This window comes from Platalea leucorodia (genome assembly GCF_965183815.1).
Source record: "Platalea leucorodia genome assembly, chromosome: 7".
NCBI lineage: Eukaryota > Metazoa > Chordata > Aves > Pelecaniformes > Threskiornithidae > Platalea > Platalea leucorodia.
This window is the reverse complement of record NC_138829.1, coordinates 39,140,027-39,153,917: the sequence shown is the minus strand read 5'-3', so window position 1 is coordinate 39,153,917 and position 13,891 is coordinate 39,140,027. Positions and strand designations below refer to the sequence as shown.

The 13,891-nt window shown below is 54.6% G+C and overlaps 1 protein-coding gene across 1 annotated transcript; it reads left to right on the top strand.

Moving 5' to 3' along the window:
• The first annotated feature begins 9,343 nt into the window (after positions 1 to 9,343).
• Positions 9,344 to 12,982, top strand: ZFP36L1 (ZFP36 ring finger protein like 1). The gene is made up of 2 exons (XM_082318519.1): positions 9,344 to 9,598; positions 10,449 to 12,982. The coding sequence occupies exons 1-2, from the start codon at positions 9,542 to 9,544 to the stop codon at positions 11,397 to 11,399; spliced, it is 1,008 nt and encodes a 335-aa protein (XP_082174645.1). The 5' UTR covers positions 9,344 to 9,541; the 3' UTR covers positions 11,400 to 12,982.
• Positions 12,983 to 13,891: the final 909 nt, after the last annotated feature.

Below are 13,891 nucleotides of genomic sequence, written 5' to 3'. Positions count from 1 at the left end.
ATGCTTATAACAAATTTGTTTTAACACACTCTGGTCAGATCTGCTGTTATCTCAGCCCTTTGAGCCCCGCATTGGGTGCCAAAAAGGACTGTTGTGGTCTAACCCGGCAGGCAGCTAAACAGCACACAGCCGTTCGCTCACTCCCCCCAGTGGGATGGGGGAGAGAATCTGAACAACAGTAAAACTCATGGGTTGAGATAAGGACAATTTAATACAACAGAAAAGGAAGGGAAAATAATAATAACAATAAAAGAATATACAGAACAAGTGATGCACAGTGCAATTGCTCACCACCCACTGACCAATGCCCAGCCAGTTCCCAAGCAGTGGCTGCACCCCCCCAGCCAACTCCCCCCAGTTTTTTGTTCAGCATGACGTCATATGGTATGGAATATCCCTTTGGCCAGTTTGGGTCAGCTGTCCTGGCTGTGTCCCCTCCCAGCTTCTTGTGCACCTCCAGCCTCCTTGCTGGCAGGGCAGTATGAGAAGCTGAAAAGTCCTTGACTTAGTGTAAGCACTGCTCAGCGACAACCGAAACATCAGTGTGTTATCAACATTGTTCTCATCCTAAATCCAAAACATAACACTATACCAGCTACTAGGAAGAAAATTAACTCTATCCCAGCCGAAACCAGGACATATATTTACTATAGTCCCTACTTGTTCCTGATCAGCTTTTACAGAAGCTCACAGAAGTCAACTGACTAGCGGGGCACGATTTAGCTTTGCAAAAAAGTGCTCCACCAGTGCTCCCTCCATTGGGTGCTGGTCTGCTAGCGCAGCTGGCACAGGCCCCATTTTCCTAGAAGCTTTGTGCTGTGCCCAGTCCGGCCTTTTTTAAAAATGCAGCTGCTCCCCAGAGCGGGGCGGGAGGGAGGACACTGGGGCTCTGCCCTTTGCACTGTGGGGAGCAGCAGCAGGGCCAGGGATGGAGATGAGGAGTGCCAACTCCACAGCTGTGCCACAATACATTGTGTTTTCCTGAGTAAAACCCTTGGGTCCAGGTGCCACGCAGAGAAAAGGCCCGTCACCGGTACCGGTGGCTGTGCCAGGTGTTGAGGTCGCCGCAGTGGGCACCATCATCCATCCCCACATGCGGGGTCTGCACAGGGCAGAGGCCAGAGGGAAACACCTCAGACCAGTGCGGGGCTGCCCAGGTCTTCCTGGAGAAAGCAGAGCACTGCAGCCAAAATGCCAGTTCCCCATGCCCTGGGGAAGGCCACGTGGGAAAGCTGTCCAAAAGCCCCTGGAGCAGCCCCCCTGCCGGTCCTCCCTCACCACCAGCTGAGCCTGGCTCTTCTCCTTTGATGCCCCGAGCGGTGGTGGCACCCCCTCACCATGGTGGGTGGCAGCACGGCCCCACCACTGCCCAACCCCACAGACATCTACCCAGAAGGAGGACACCCCAGTTTAACTCCCCTGAGGCTGAATGTGAGCATCAGGCCAGGGAGCTGGTGGGCACTGACGGGCCATCCCGTCCTCTGGTTTTTGCCACTTTCCCCTGAAATAACAGTGGAACAATGTGTGTAAAGAGACACGTCCAGAAGCGGGGCATGGACCAGGAGGCTCAGAAGTGGAGGGGCGGGGGTGCCCCCGGGATTGAGGGCAGCTGATGGGGTGGGTGCAATTGCCTGAGTTAAGTGCCAGGTCCAGCACATTTTGTTCCGGGTCTCAGTCTAGCAGTAGTTCAGTTTCTCAGTCTACCTATGAAGTGCTTCAAAGGGGGCTGAGAGAGTCGCAAAGGGTGGCGGGAGCACCAGCGCCTGCTGAGGCCGGTGGGGAGGCTCCTGTGCTGCCGGGGCAGGCTGCAGCGGGAATTCTACTGCTGACTCCCAGAGGAGCAGAGCTACGCGAGTGCACAAAGCCTTCCCAATCCGAGTTCAAATGTATGAATTTACCATATCTAACGCCTCCCTGAAATCCAGACAGACTCAATTACGTTCTCTCTCCGTAATGAATCAGTAATTATATTGAAGAACACTATTATTTGTTTGGCATGACCTATATAAACCCGACTTGGGGAGTGCATAGTTGGTGCAGTGCCAGTGCTCTGCGCCCTGCGTATTATTGCCTTATAAACACAACCATTGTTTGAATTTCAGATCAAAACAAACCGAGCCACATCGCTTGTCAGTTATTAGATATCTTTTTCCCAAATGCTCGCCCAGACCGTATTGCAATAACAATAATTATTATTACATACTTCCTTATTATATGTTTGTGCCGAGGTAGCACATTTGCCTTTTTCCCACACGTTAGTAGCTTCTCCTGACTCTTATGATTCATTCCTGCTTATTTCCCAATGTCCGTGAGCTCTTTTTGTGTTCCCGGCTGCATTTCGTCAAGACCTGCAGATTGGTGCAGGGACCCGCGGTGCCGTATCGCACCGGTCTGCAAAGGCTGCAACCGGCGCGGGGGCTTCGCTCCTTGAGGGAATATACAAACACGAGAAAGACATGGACCCTGCCCCCAGGAGCTTTATAAATATTTAACTTGGTCTGATAACGTGATAAGGACTGATAATGTGATTTGGACAGACTAAAACCCAGCCCTGCTTGGGGAGGGCTGGAAACGGACCCTCTGAGGGAAATTGGTGGAGGGGGGCCCAAGCCGGAGCACAGCGATGATGCTTCCCACAGCCACTGCCACAGCTGGGGGCAGGACTCACCTTGCCTAACTTGAGACATCCAAAATTTAGTTGTCAAATCCTCAGCAAGTTGCCAATCTGCCTTTACAGTCACAGAAGAGAAGTGGGCACTTGGCTGCCGAATGAGTCAGCCCTTCTCAAGATAAATATTCAAGATAGGTGATATGAATCACACACTAGAGGTGCCTATTTGTCTCCATTGACTATGCAGGAAGCCTGCTGGACTAATTAGGTTTAGACACCTAACTTTTAGGCACCTAAAATCAGGTGAGAGGAATCCCATCCTCATGGACGTCCTTCGCTACCTAGCAGCCTGACAAAGGAGGCAGCAGGAGAGACTCCCTGGAAATGCCCTCCCAGATTTGGACCTGACCAAACCCCTCCATCCTCTGTGCATGGGAATCTTCAAAGCCTCGCCTCCGTGCCCTCCCCGCGCAGCTCCTACGGGCATGGGGCGCTCCAGCCATGCCCAGGTGGCAGAGATGAAAGCACGTTCCCTGCTGCGGTCTGAATGAGGCAACGGTCTTGTGGGAAAAGATATAATAGTGGAACTGAGTCTGTATCATAATGTGTTCAGAGCAGGCAGGGGGAACAGGGGAAAAAAAAAAAAAGGAAAAGGAGACTTGACCTTGGCGTCCTGCCTGGTGCTAAAAGTGTGTTTTGATGGGACGGGATAGGCGGGAGAGCAAGCTGCCTCCCTGATGCAAATATCTCATGGAGCTGTAAGATGTGTGGAGTGCAACCTGTGTGTTTGGAAACAAGGTTATGACAAGTTCCACTGCGAAGGGCCAAAATAGTATTTTTCAGAGGATTATAGCTGGGCCTGTTGGAGGTGAGCCGCCACCAGCACAGCAAGCAGCACCTTCTGACACCAGCATCGCATGTCAGACAAACGTCACGATCCGAGAGGCTCCCAAGTAGTTGTAGACTTTCTCCTTAAAAAAAAAGAAAGGTGAAAGCATTTAGTCCTAGCACATTCTTTCGGAAGGAAAAATCATGGAAACATTCCACCGGTTGACACCTGCTGAATAAATCAGCAGCCAGAGCTGCTCCGGCTGGAAACGGGCAGAGGCCAACAGATATTGCTGCGCTGCGTTATTGCCCTGCTGTGCATGGTACCTATTCGAAGCTGTGCCCTTGCTGTACACCATAACCAGCTCCTGAGTTTGGGCCCAGCAGGGATGCTGGGGACCCCGGGACCACCATGTGCCCGGCTGCAACCTGAAGGAAAGAGGGTGCCGGCACCTGGCTGTGCAGGCTGTCCCATGTGGGTGGGCTCCACGCAGGGAGAGGGATGGGGTGCTGCTCCAGGGACCCGCAGCGGGATGGCACACTGGTCTCCCTGACAGCTGCTTCACTGCTCTCCTTTGCCAGCGGTGCGAAAAATCTCTTGCTCCCTCCATCACCTGCTGTAGCCGGGCTGGGGTGCTTTCTTGGCTCCCGTTACCGCACCGGCAGGATGGAAATCTCTTCTACAGCTTCCCACAGTTGCAGCGCGCTCAGGGAGGAGAGATCAGACAAGACTTGCTCCTTGCCCTAAAGGGTTTGCAACTTCACTGAGAATGGGCAAACCCCAATAAGAAGAGGGAGGTTTCTATGCAGGAGGCAGTGGGTGCCAGCAGGGGGTGAGCGGCAGGGAGGCCTGCAGCGCTGCGGGAGGGGGCTGCTGGGCTTTCCAGCCCTGTACCCCGCATCCGGACAGGGTGGGCAGACCCCAAGCAGGCTGGTGGGTGCCCTGCTAGGGAGCCAGGGTGCACTGACAGCCCAGCACCCAGGCCAGGCGCAGAGGGGCAGAGGTTTCTCTTCAGGCACCTTCACTTTCCACAACCATGCAGCAGCCGGTCCTGGCAATGCTCTTTTCCCCCAGCCCCTCAAACCTATTCTTTTCCACACTGGTTTGTGCCTCAGCCCTGCTCCCACCCCCAGCACAGGCTGCACATGTCTGGGTGCAGCTGGACAGACCCCAGGACGTGGCTGGGCCAGCCTCCTGAGCAATCGTGACAAACAGCTAAACACTAGCACGGGCTTGCTGTCCTGCTGTGTGGAAACATATTAATTGCATTAGTATTTCCACTGGAAATTATAACTTAGATCCATTAAGTTCAGCCAATTTCCTTACCCTGTGCCTGCTAAAAGGACACCTCTGCTTTTTCCACTGCAGTACCTTGTCAGTGCCACCAGTGCTAAATTTGTGGCAGGCTAGTCACATCCATGTGACATTTTCAGAAGAGGCCGCACAGTACCTCCACCTCCTGTCTCCCCCTCCGCTCACTTCCCCCAGAGGCAGCCCAGCATCTGAGTTACTGAGAAACAGAAAACCCTCTTTATGAACAACCAACTCAGATCCCAGACCCCATTACTATATTAGTAAAGATGTCCCATAATTTAGATCACCTTGGATGGTCTTTAGGTCATTCACAGGTGTAAAGTCAGGAGGATTAAGGGCTTGTAATATTTGTCTGGCACCGTCGCTACCAATTCCAGCAAAAATAATGGAGCTAGCTTCTTGGGTTTCCTGCCACCACAAAGTACACACATGCACACACTCTCTATTTTATGAATGTTTACATACCCGAGCTGCCAGGAATCTCACTCCCGTTGCTTCCCACCACCTTAACACACTTTCCTGTATCTCCGCGAATTTGTTTTCTCATGGAGCAGCTGGTAATGTCCCTTTCCCTTGGAGCAGGCGGAGGCCAGGCTTCCTCGGGTGCCAGAGGAGCCTGGCAGAGGGCTCACCTACAAGCTGTGGTTTCCATCCCGAGCCATTCACACCTCCCAGTGGCTACCCAGAGGTGTTCCGTGAAAGGAGCGCAAGGCCAAAATAAAAGGAAGGATTAAAAAGTTAGGGACAGGCAGGGAACGGCCGCACTGGCATCCGCCTACTCCCCCTGGAAGGCCACAGCGTCTGAGGAGGTGCCTGGAACGGAGGAAACATCTACACCCGCTTGCGGAGACCAGCAGAAAGGCACTTCCACACCTCCACCTCCAGGGGCACAGCCAACAAAAATAGCACCGGACCCAAAAGATATGAATAGAATAGCGACTGCAGAAAGCTTTGACTCATTTTACATCCCCAGCAGAAATAAAGGCAGGAGGTTTGTCCTTCCTCCGTCCCCAGCCTCCGTACATCGGAGCACCACTGCAGAAAAGACGCATCTATTTACCTGAAGATTCCCATGGGAGTGGGGCAGCAAAATACCTAACTCCTCTGAAACTCACAGGGGAAAACCTTGCTCGTGATGAAAGCAGTTCCCTTTCCTAGCTTGAAACTTTGGGAACTGCGTGGTAGGAGGGGGAACAAACCAAACCACCGCCACCCCCCACCTTGTTTTCAACAATTCAGGCTTTTTTGCACTCGTGTTCTTGTTTAGTAACTCTCACTGACGCAAGCAGACCTGCAGGCTTCCTATTGCCGAACGGCTCCAGGTGAAGATAAGTGGAGGTGTCTTTAAGATAGCAATCTTCTTCTGTTGCTATGGGAGCTGTAACATCACCAAATATATTTGTGGCAAAGCTGGCACTTGTATTCAGTTTATACTCGGTGCTCAGAGTAACCTCTTATTACCCCGACGGGGAGTTAAACTGGGCAAGGAGTGCAGCCACCCCGCGAGACTGTCCTCCAGCCTTTAGCAGAGGCCAGCGCGTGAAACCGTGCCCAGCAGTCCGGGGACGAGATAGTGCTGACTTGCACTTCCCAGTGCTGTCCTCCTCCTGCCTGGCCCAAACAATCCGACGTCGCGCAGCTAATCCCAAGTTTGTGAGGTGCACCTCCAAGCCCATCGGGGTTAGACAGAGTATAAAGCATAAAAGTAGACCCTAACTATGTAAAAATAACTGAACTGGGTCAGATCAAAGGTCTGTTGTGGCCTTTCTCTTACCTCCAAGAGCAGACAGTGCTTAGGGGGATAAACGGGGGAATGAGAGAGTGCGGCTTTTGCTGTGCATTGTCCAGCAACATGCCGCGGAGGTCTGCCTTTGCCTTTAGTAAAGCTCCAGGGACTTTTCCTCCATAAATTTGTCAAATTGCTTTTTTGACCCCGTTTATACTTTTGACCTCTACAGCATCATGTGCCAACGAGCCCACAGTTTTATACACACACACACGTTCGGAAAAAGTACTCCTTTAAACCTCCCACCTTTATCATTTCATTCGCTGCCCCCTGCTTCTTCCCTGCTTGTTTTCTGGCCGTTCTGGCCTGTTTCAGCTCTCATTCGGGAAAGCGGTTCTTGATTCCTCTGTTAAATGTGTGCACAGGTCTGATGAAGAATCTTATCCCTCTATATTTTGAGACAAGTTTAGCATCTGCTTGCATCGGAACCAGGGAACGAGAATGCTCCAGAAGCTGCCCCTGTGCTGAGGACGGATTTGGGAAGGGCTCAGGAAGTCTTGGACATTTATTCCTGCTTCCCGGGCCCAGCTGTGGTATCCCAACTGGAATGTGCTGGGCCTGTATGGATTGACCCAGACGAGAAGGCTAGTGAGCATGGCACTGCATTCATTCACTTTTTCAGTAATCTTCTTTAATAATTGACTTTCATTTATTCATTTACCTATCTTTATTCATTTGCATCTATCAAAGTTCTGGCACAGCTCTGGCAGGAGGTGCAAGGCTCTGATTTTTTTCATTCCTCCGCTCGGTGCGAATTCATGCCCACACAAATTCCCACTCTGGCCCGGAGGGCTCTGACTTTTAGCCACGAGGTGGGGTGAGCAGCTAAATTCCTGATCTGAGCATGTGCGCAGCCAATGCAAAGCAGACCACCATGGAGTCAGGGTTTGCCAAGCTAAATCACTGGGAAAAAAATCCCTTCTCGGCTTCAGCCTTCACCGCTCGATCTGTGGAAATGTGCAACCTTAAACCCCAAGTTTCCAAAACAAGCGCACACGGGGCAAGCGAATAATGCAAAAAGCGGCGGGGGTAGGCGGCCGCGCGGGCGGTGGGGCTGCCGGCCCTGGGCTCCCCACTCTCCCGCTCCGAGCCCCCCGCTCAGCCTCGCGCCGCGGCCGGCCGACGGGGAGGAACTGGGGCGAAAACGGGGCTGGGAGCGACTCGGTAGTGAAATAGTTATCTCGGCCAGCTTTCTCGGTAACTCTTGGAAAGTCCCCGAAATGACGTTTCTAACCTAACAATTAAAATGGGTTTAATTATAGAGAGGCTCAGAGCCCTGGGAACAAGCACCATCTACAGAATGAGTAAACAACTGCAGAAAATAATAGGCTGGTCTCTCCCCTGGTTACTCCTCACTTCTGGCCAAGGCAAGGGAAAAAAAAAAAAAAGAAACTAGAAAGAGAAGGAAATTCGAGGAACCTGATTGCTCTCCTTAAGTAAATAATAATAATATAAAAAAAAAAAAAACAGAAATCTGGAATAGCCGGAGCCTGTGGGCGTTTCTCTTGGTTGGTTATTTTGGCTGTTCTTGAAGACCGAAGGAGGGGAAAAAGATTAGCCGCCAGCTCAAAGTCCAGGTCCCGCGACTCTAAAGCAAACAGAGGAGGAAGTGGATCGTTTGTTTGAAGTTTTCAGTGCGATGGCCGCTCGGGCCGGCGTTGTGCTGCCCAAGGCAGGGGCTCCTTTTCTCCCGGCCGAGCCGGAGCGCAGGGCAGGAGGAACAGTCGGCGGTGCCGGGGCAGGGGCCCCCTTGCCCGCCTGCGCGGGGGCGAGGGCCCAGATGCCGTCGCTCGGCCTTAGATGAAACACCCGCTGAAGTTATAGTTAGGGCAAGTCTTGCCTCAGCTGGGGCTAAAGGTTTCGGGGCAGCAGATTTCGCGCCGAGGCACCCTGGTACCGACAAGCCTTGAAACGTTTTGCCTTTTTTTTTTTTTTTTTTTACACAGAAACTGCCGCCGTCCTCCCCCCTCCTCCCGGCCGTATCGATATCAGTATGAATCATACTTTGCCTACTAAAATCTGGAACAGATTACTTGCTTAGAGACGTTATTTTCTTTTTTTTTTTTTTTTTTTCAGTTTTACAATTTCGAGTTCTGGGGACTGGAGGAGGACTACACCGGGGGAAACGGCAGAAGTTGTCAAACACCCTTCTAAAGGGCAGACCCGTATTTTAACCATTTAAATTAACGTGGATGTGAGCCGCTTCCCCTTGCAGAGCCTGCCGGGTTTCAACGAAAACCGGGCACGGGGAGCCCGGCCCGGGGGGGCGGGGGGCGATGCGAGTCAACACAAAGACGGGCAGCCTGCAAAAACGCGGGGACGGGCGGCCGCCCCGAAAACGGACCCGGTCCGTTCCGAGCGCCGCGGAGGGGCCGGGGCCGGCGGCGGGAGGAGGCCGCCCCGCTCCCGCCGCCCCGCTCCCGCCGCCCACGGGCGCCTTCCCCCCGCGGGGGCCGCGTACCGGGGCGGCGCGGGGCCGCACGGGCGCTCGCGCTACCGGCGCGCACACGCAGGCGCGCGGCGGCCCGCACAACTGCCTCCGCCCCAGCGGGGAGGGCGCCCCCCCCCGCCGGCCGATTTTTTTTTCCCCTTTCTTTTTTCCCTTTTTTTTTTTTTTTTCTTTTTTTTTTTTCCCCCTCCGTCCCTCCCCCCCCGCTTCCTCCCGAAAGTTTTTGTGGGCCTGCCCGCCCGGGTGATTCAGTCGCGGTGTCAATCACCCTGCCCTCCTCCTCCTCCTCCCCTTCCTCCCGCCGCCGGCTCCTCCTCCCGGGGTAAGTCCGAAACTTTATAAGTTGAGCTTTTCCCCGAGCCCGCTGGAAGCGGCGAGCGGGCGCGGCGGCCGGGCGGGCTGGTGGCGGCATCAGCAGGATCAGCAGCAGCGGCACCGGTACCGGCGGGGGGAGGCTGCGCGCCGGGGCGCTGGAGGCTGCGCCTTGCCCACGCCGTGACTCCGGTCTCTGTCTGCCGCGGCCCCACCCGCTTCCCCCCTCGCTGCCCGAAGATGTCCACAGCCCTGGTGTCGCCCAACATCTTCGAGCTGAGCGAAGTTTTATGCAAGGTAAGGGCGCCCTCGGGGGCTGCTCTCCGCCGGCTTCGGGGCTCTTCAGCTTCTTCGGGCTGCGTGTCTGGGGGGTTCCCCCACCCGTTTTCTGCCCGGGGGCGACTTCGGGGCCGGAGGGCGCGGGGCGGGGGCCGAGCGCGGCTGCCCCGTCCCGGGGCGCGGGGTCCCCCGCCGCCGCCGCCCGCGCTTCCCGCCTCGGCCGCTCCGGAGGAGGGGAGGGCGGGGGGCGCCGAGCCGCCGCGCCGGGCGGGGGGGCCGGACCCTTCCCCTGCCCCCGGGGCCGCCGCGCTGCAACACGCCCGGGCGCGGCGCGGCGGGCGGCGGCGCTGCCGCGGGGCCGGGAGGGCGGGCGGGCTCCCTCCCCGCCGGGCTCGGCCGCCCCTCGCCCGGCCCCGCCGGAGCGGGAAGCGGGGCGGCGGGGGCTGGGCGGGAGCCGCCGCCGCGCTGCGGGGGGAGCGGCGGGGCGGGCGCCGGCGCTGCCCTTCCCGCTCGCCGCCGGCCCCCGGGGGGCTTTCCCAGAAAGCGCTCCGGCCTCGGAGTTTTTTTGGGTGCAGCCGGCGGCTCCCCCGCGCCCGGCTCGCTTCGCCGCTTCCCTCGGCGAGGGCTGCGCGGGGGGACGGGAGGGGCGGCCGGGGCCGTCGGGGGAAGCGGCGAAAGGGGCTGGAGCAGATGTTGCTGCCGAGGGGGGGCCGTCGGGGCCGGGCGGCCGCCGCTGCCGGGCCGCTCTGCGCTCGCTGCCCGGCGGCGGGAGCCGGGAGCCGGCGGGGCGCCGCGGGAGGCTGCCGGGGCTGCGTGGGGACGCCGGAGGAGGCGGTGGCAGTGACCGGCTCTTGCTTTCTCCCCGCAGAGCAACAAGATGTTGAATTACAGCCCCTCGGGTGTCAGCGGGTGCCTGCTGGACAGGAAGGCGGTGGGCACCCCGGCCGGCGGGGGTTTCCCTAGGAGGCACTCTGTCACCCTGCCCAACTCCAAGTTTCACCAGAACCAGCTCCTCAGCAGCCTGAAAGGGGAGCCGGCTCCCATGCTGGGCCCCCGGGAAAGCCGCTTCCGGGACCGCTCCTTCTCCGAGGGCGGCGAGCGCCTGCTGCAGCAGAAGCAGCCCGGGGGACAGGTCAACTCCAGCCGCTACAAGACGGAGCTGTGCCGCCCCTTCGAGGAGAACGGCGCCTGCAAGTACGGCGACAAGTGCCAGTTCGCCCACGGCATCCACGAGCTGCGGAGCCTCACCCGCCACCCCAAGTACAAGACCGAGCTCTGCCGCACTTTCCACACCATCGGCTTCTGCCCCTACGGGCCGCGCTGCCACTTCATCCACAACGCGGAGGAGCGCCGCGCCGTGGCGGGGGGCCGGGAGCCCGCCGTCACCGACAGACCCCGCCTGCAGCACAGCTTCAGCTTCGCCGGCTTCCCTAGCACTGCTGCCAGCGGGCTGCTGGACAGCCCCACTTCCATCACCCCGCCGCCCATGCTGAGTGCCGACGACCTGCTGGGCTCCCCCACCTTGCCTGACTGCGCCAGCAACCCCTTCACCTTCTCCAGCCAGGAGCTGGTCAGTCTCTTCGCCCCCAGCATGGGGGTGCAGGTGCCCAGCGGGAGCTCCCCCACCACCTTCTTGTTCAGGCCCATGTCCGAGTCCCCCAACATGTTTGACTCGCCGCCCAGTCCTCAGGACTCCCTCTCTGACCAGGAGGGCTATCTGAGCAGCTCCAGCAGCAGCCACAGCGGCTCAGATTCCCCCATCCTGGACACCTCAAGACGTCTTCCCATCTTCAGCAGACTCTCCATCTCCGACGACTAATCTGGGGTTTCCTCTTGCTCCCCCCACCTCTATTACGATGTTAAGCTGAACTCCCACCTCCCTGTCCCCAGTAGTCTGAGCTGGATGTTAACGTGTCCACCTGCCTGCCGTAGACCCACTGGCTTAAACCTTAAGTGCCAAATTACGATGAAAAGCAATAACGTTTACAAAATTAGTGCCTTTAACACTTTCACTGTGACTGTATTACCTCTCCAGCTGCAGAGGGCACCAGCAGCTCTGTGCACTTCCAGATGTGCAGGAAATGTCCGGATCCAGCTCCCTCCACTGGCCACGTACTGCATCGCCCTCTCCCAATCCCTTCCCGACTGGCCAGTTTCCGCTAGGCTGCAGGCATGTGGGCAAGCGTTAACATCCAGTCCTCTTTCTCCCCTCCCCTTAAAGACTAATCTTGCCTGGATCCGCCGCTCAGGTCTGCGGGAAGAACAGCTGAGAACAGACAAAGATTGTAACATGAGTGGGACTTCGACTGGGAGGAAGAAAACAAAACAGAAAAGAAAACAAGAACCAGATGGACTATGAGAGACTTGATTTTGGTGCTAAAAGTTCCCCGTGTATTCATGTGACATCTTAAATAAAGAAATAGAGGGGGTGGGGCCGACGGAAGTCATTCCACACACACACAAGTTCGTGTAAACAAAGTTCCAGTAGACATAGCTTTAATGGTTTTGCTCTAGAGTACTTTAGACCTATCTTAGAGCACTCACGCCAAGCTTTTTATTATTTTTTTTCTGGGTTTTTAATTTTGTATAACTTTTCAGAAATTGGAGAGCAGATTTTGCTTGTCACTGCACAACAATATAAAAAAGCTTATTTAACTTATCAAAACGTATTTATTGCCGAAACCTATGCTTTTTTGTTAATTTTGTTCATATTTATCGGGATGATGAATCCATAGAATATATTCTTTTATGTTTAAATTATGATCTTCCGTATTAATCTTAAGATTGTGAAGTGTCTTTTTTCCTTTTTTCCCCACAGTTTAATATATTATACTACAATGACATTTTTTGTAACTTTACACTTTTTTGGTTATTTTATTTTAAAAAATGAAAAATTAATTTAAAAAAATGCAAAAACTGTGTTTGGATTATTTATTTTAGTATTTCCCCCCCCCTTTTTTTTTTTGTGTTGGACTGCAAATTGAGTTAATGTGCTTCTTTGCCTTTCCTCTTCTCCTCCTCTTCCCCTCCCTTGGGTCTTGCCTACCTGGGCTTTAGAATGTACATACCTGAGCTCTGTTACGAGACAGCGTGGAAGGAAGACCTTTTTCTTCCTCTCTTTTTTGTATAGATTCTTCAAGGAGAAAAGCCTTGGGCTCAAAGTGCCTATCTGAAGACATTCCAAATACAGTTTGTCTTTGCGTTTCTGTATTCCAAGTTTGGAGTTTTCCTTGCCGAGGTGAATGGGACTGGCACAAAGAGAATAATGAATGTAATTTTTTTCCTCCCCCTGTTACTGTTCACTACATTGCTTTTTCATCCTCTTTGTGTGAGTTTATTTAAAAGAGAATCTCTTTTGTAACGACTGTTTGCAGTTTAAATCAATAAACCCCAAGTTTTTTCAAGAAACTGACAGTGGAGCTGGTTTTACTTGCAAAAATCGAGGGGCTGGTTTTAGACAACCACTCAAATGCAGATACTTCCCTCCTCTTGGCCCTTGAGGTGCCCACCGTGTCCTTAGGCATCCTTCCATCATTCCTCACTGAATTCAGTGGATCAGCCCTACCAGCGTGTGGGTGCACAGATCAATGGCAGCAAAGACCTGATGTGACCTACCCCGCTGGCCTCTAACCCTCTCTGTCTCTTACGGAGTCCTCCTCTCATCTTGAGTTGCTTGGTCTGTTCCTGCAAACTTCTTTCTGATCAGTGTAGCTTAAACCTTGGGCTGGCTTTTGTTCCTCATGTGCCCTGTGTTCCTGCACAGCTCCTTCCCCCTCGAGGAGAGCCTATGTGTGTTTTGAGTGAGGCTGAAGTGGGATGTTGAAGTGGTGCGGATTTCCCAAATCTCAGGCCTGGCTTGGTGGTGCTTACTGGTCTGCTTTGGCAGAGCGGCTCTTTGATGTTTTGCATGGGAGAGGAACACGGACCTCCAGCAAAGCCTTAGTGTACACACAGGTCCCCCTGCTAACGCATTCAAGGCCTCGTGCCCCTTGAAGTATCAGTCAGCAATCCCAGAAACTTCTGAAGCCAGTGGTTTTGTCTAGGGATTCTTCTTTGCCAGCGCTGCTCATGGTGTAAGTAAGTAAGTCTTGTGTTTTCACCTTTGAGCTCTCCTCTGGAGCAAGCTTGGCGCTCTTCTTCATCTGAAACTGTTCCAGCTCTCTTTCAAATCAGGGGTGGAATATTGCTGCTGAACCACTGATCCTTCAGGTGTCTTGACATGCCTCAATGTTCAGGAGAGACATTTCCTAATTCATGTTGGAAAAGTTCCTGCCAAACAAAAGCTGCAGGACACCTCAAGGCTTATACCGA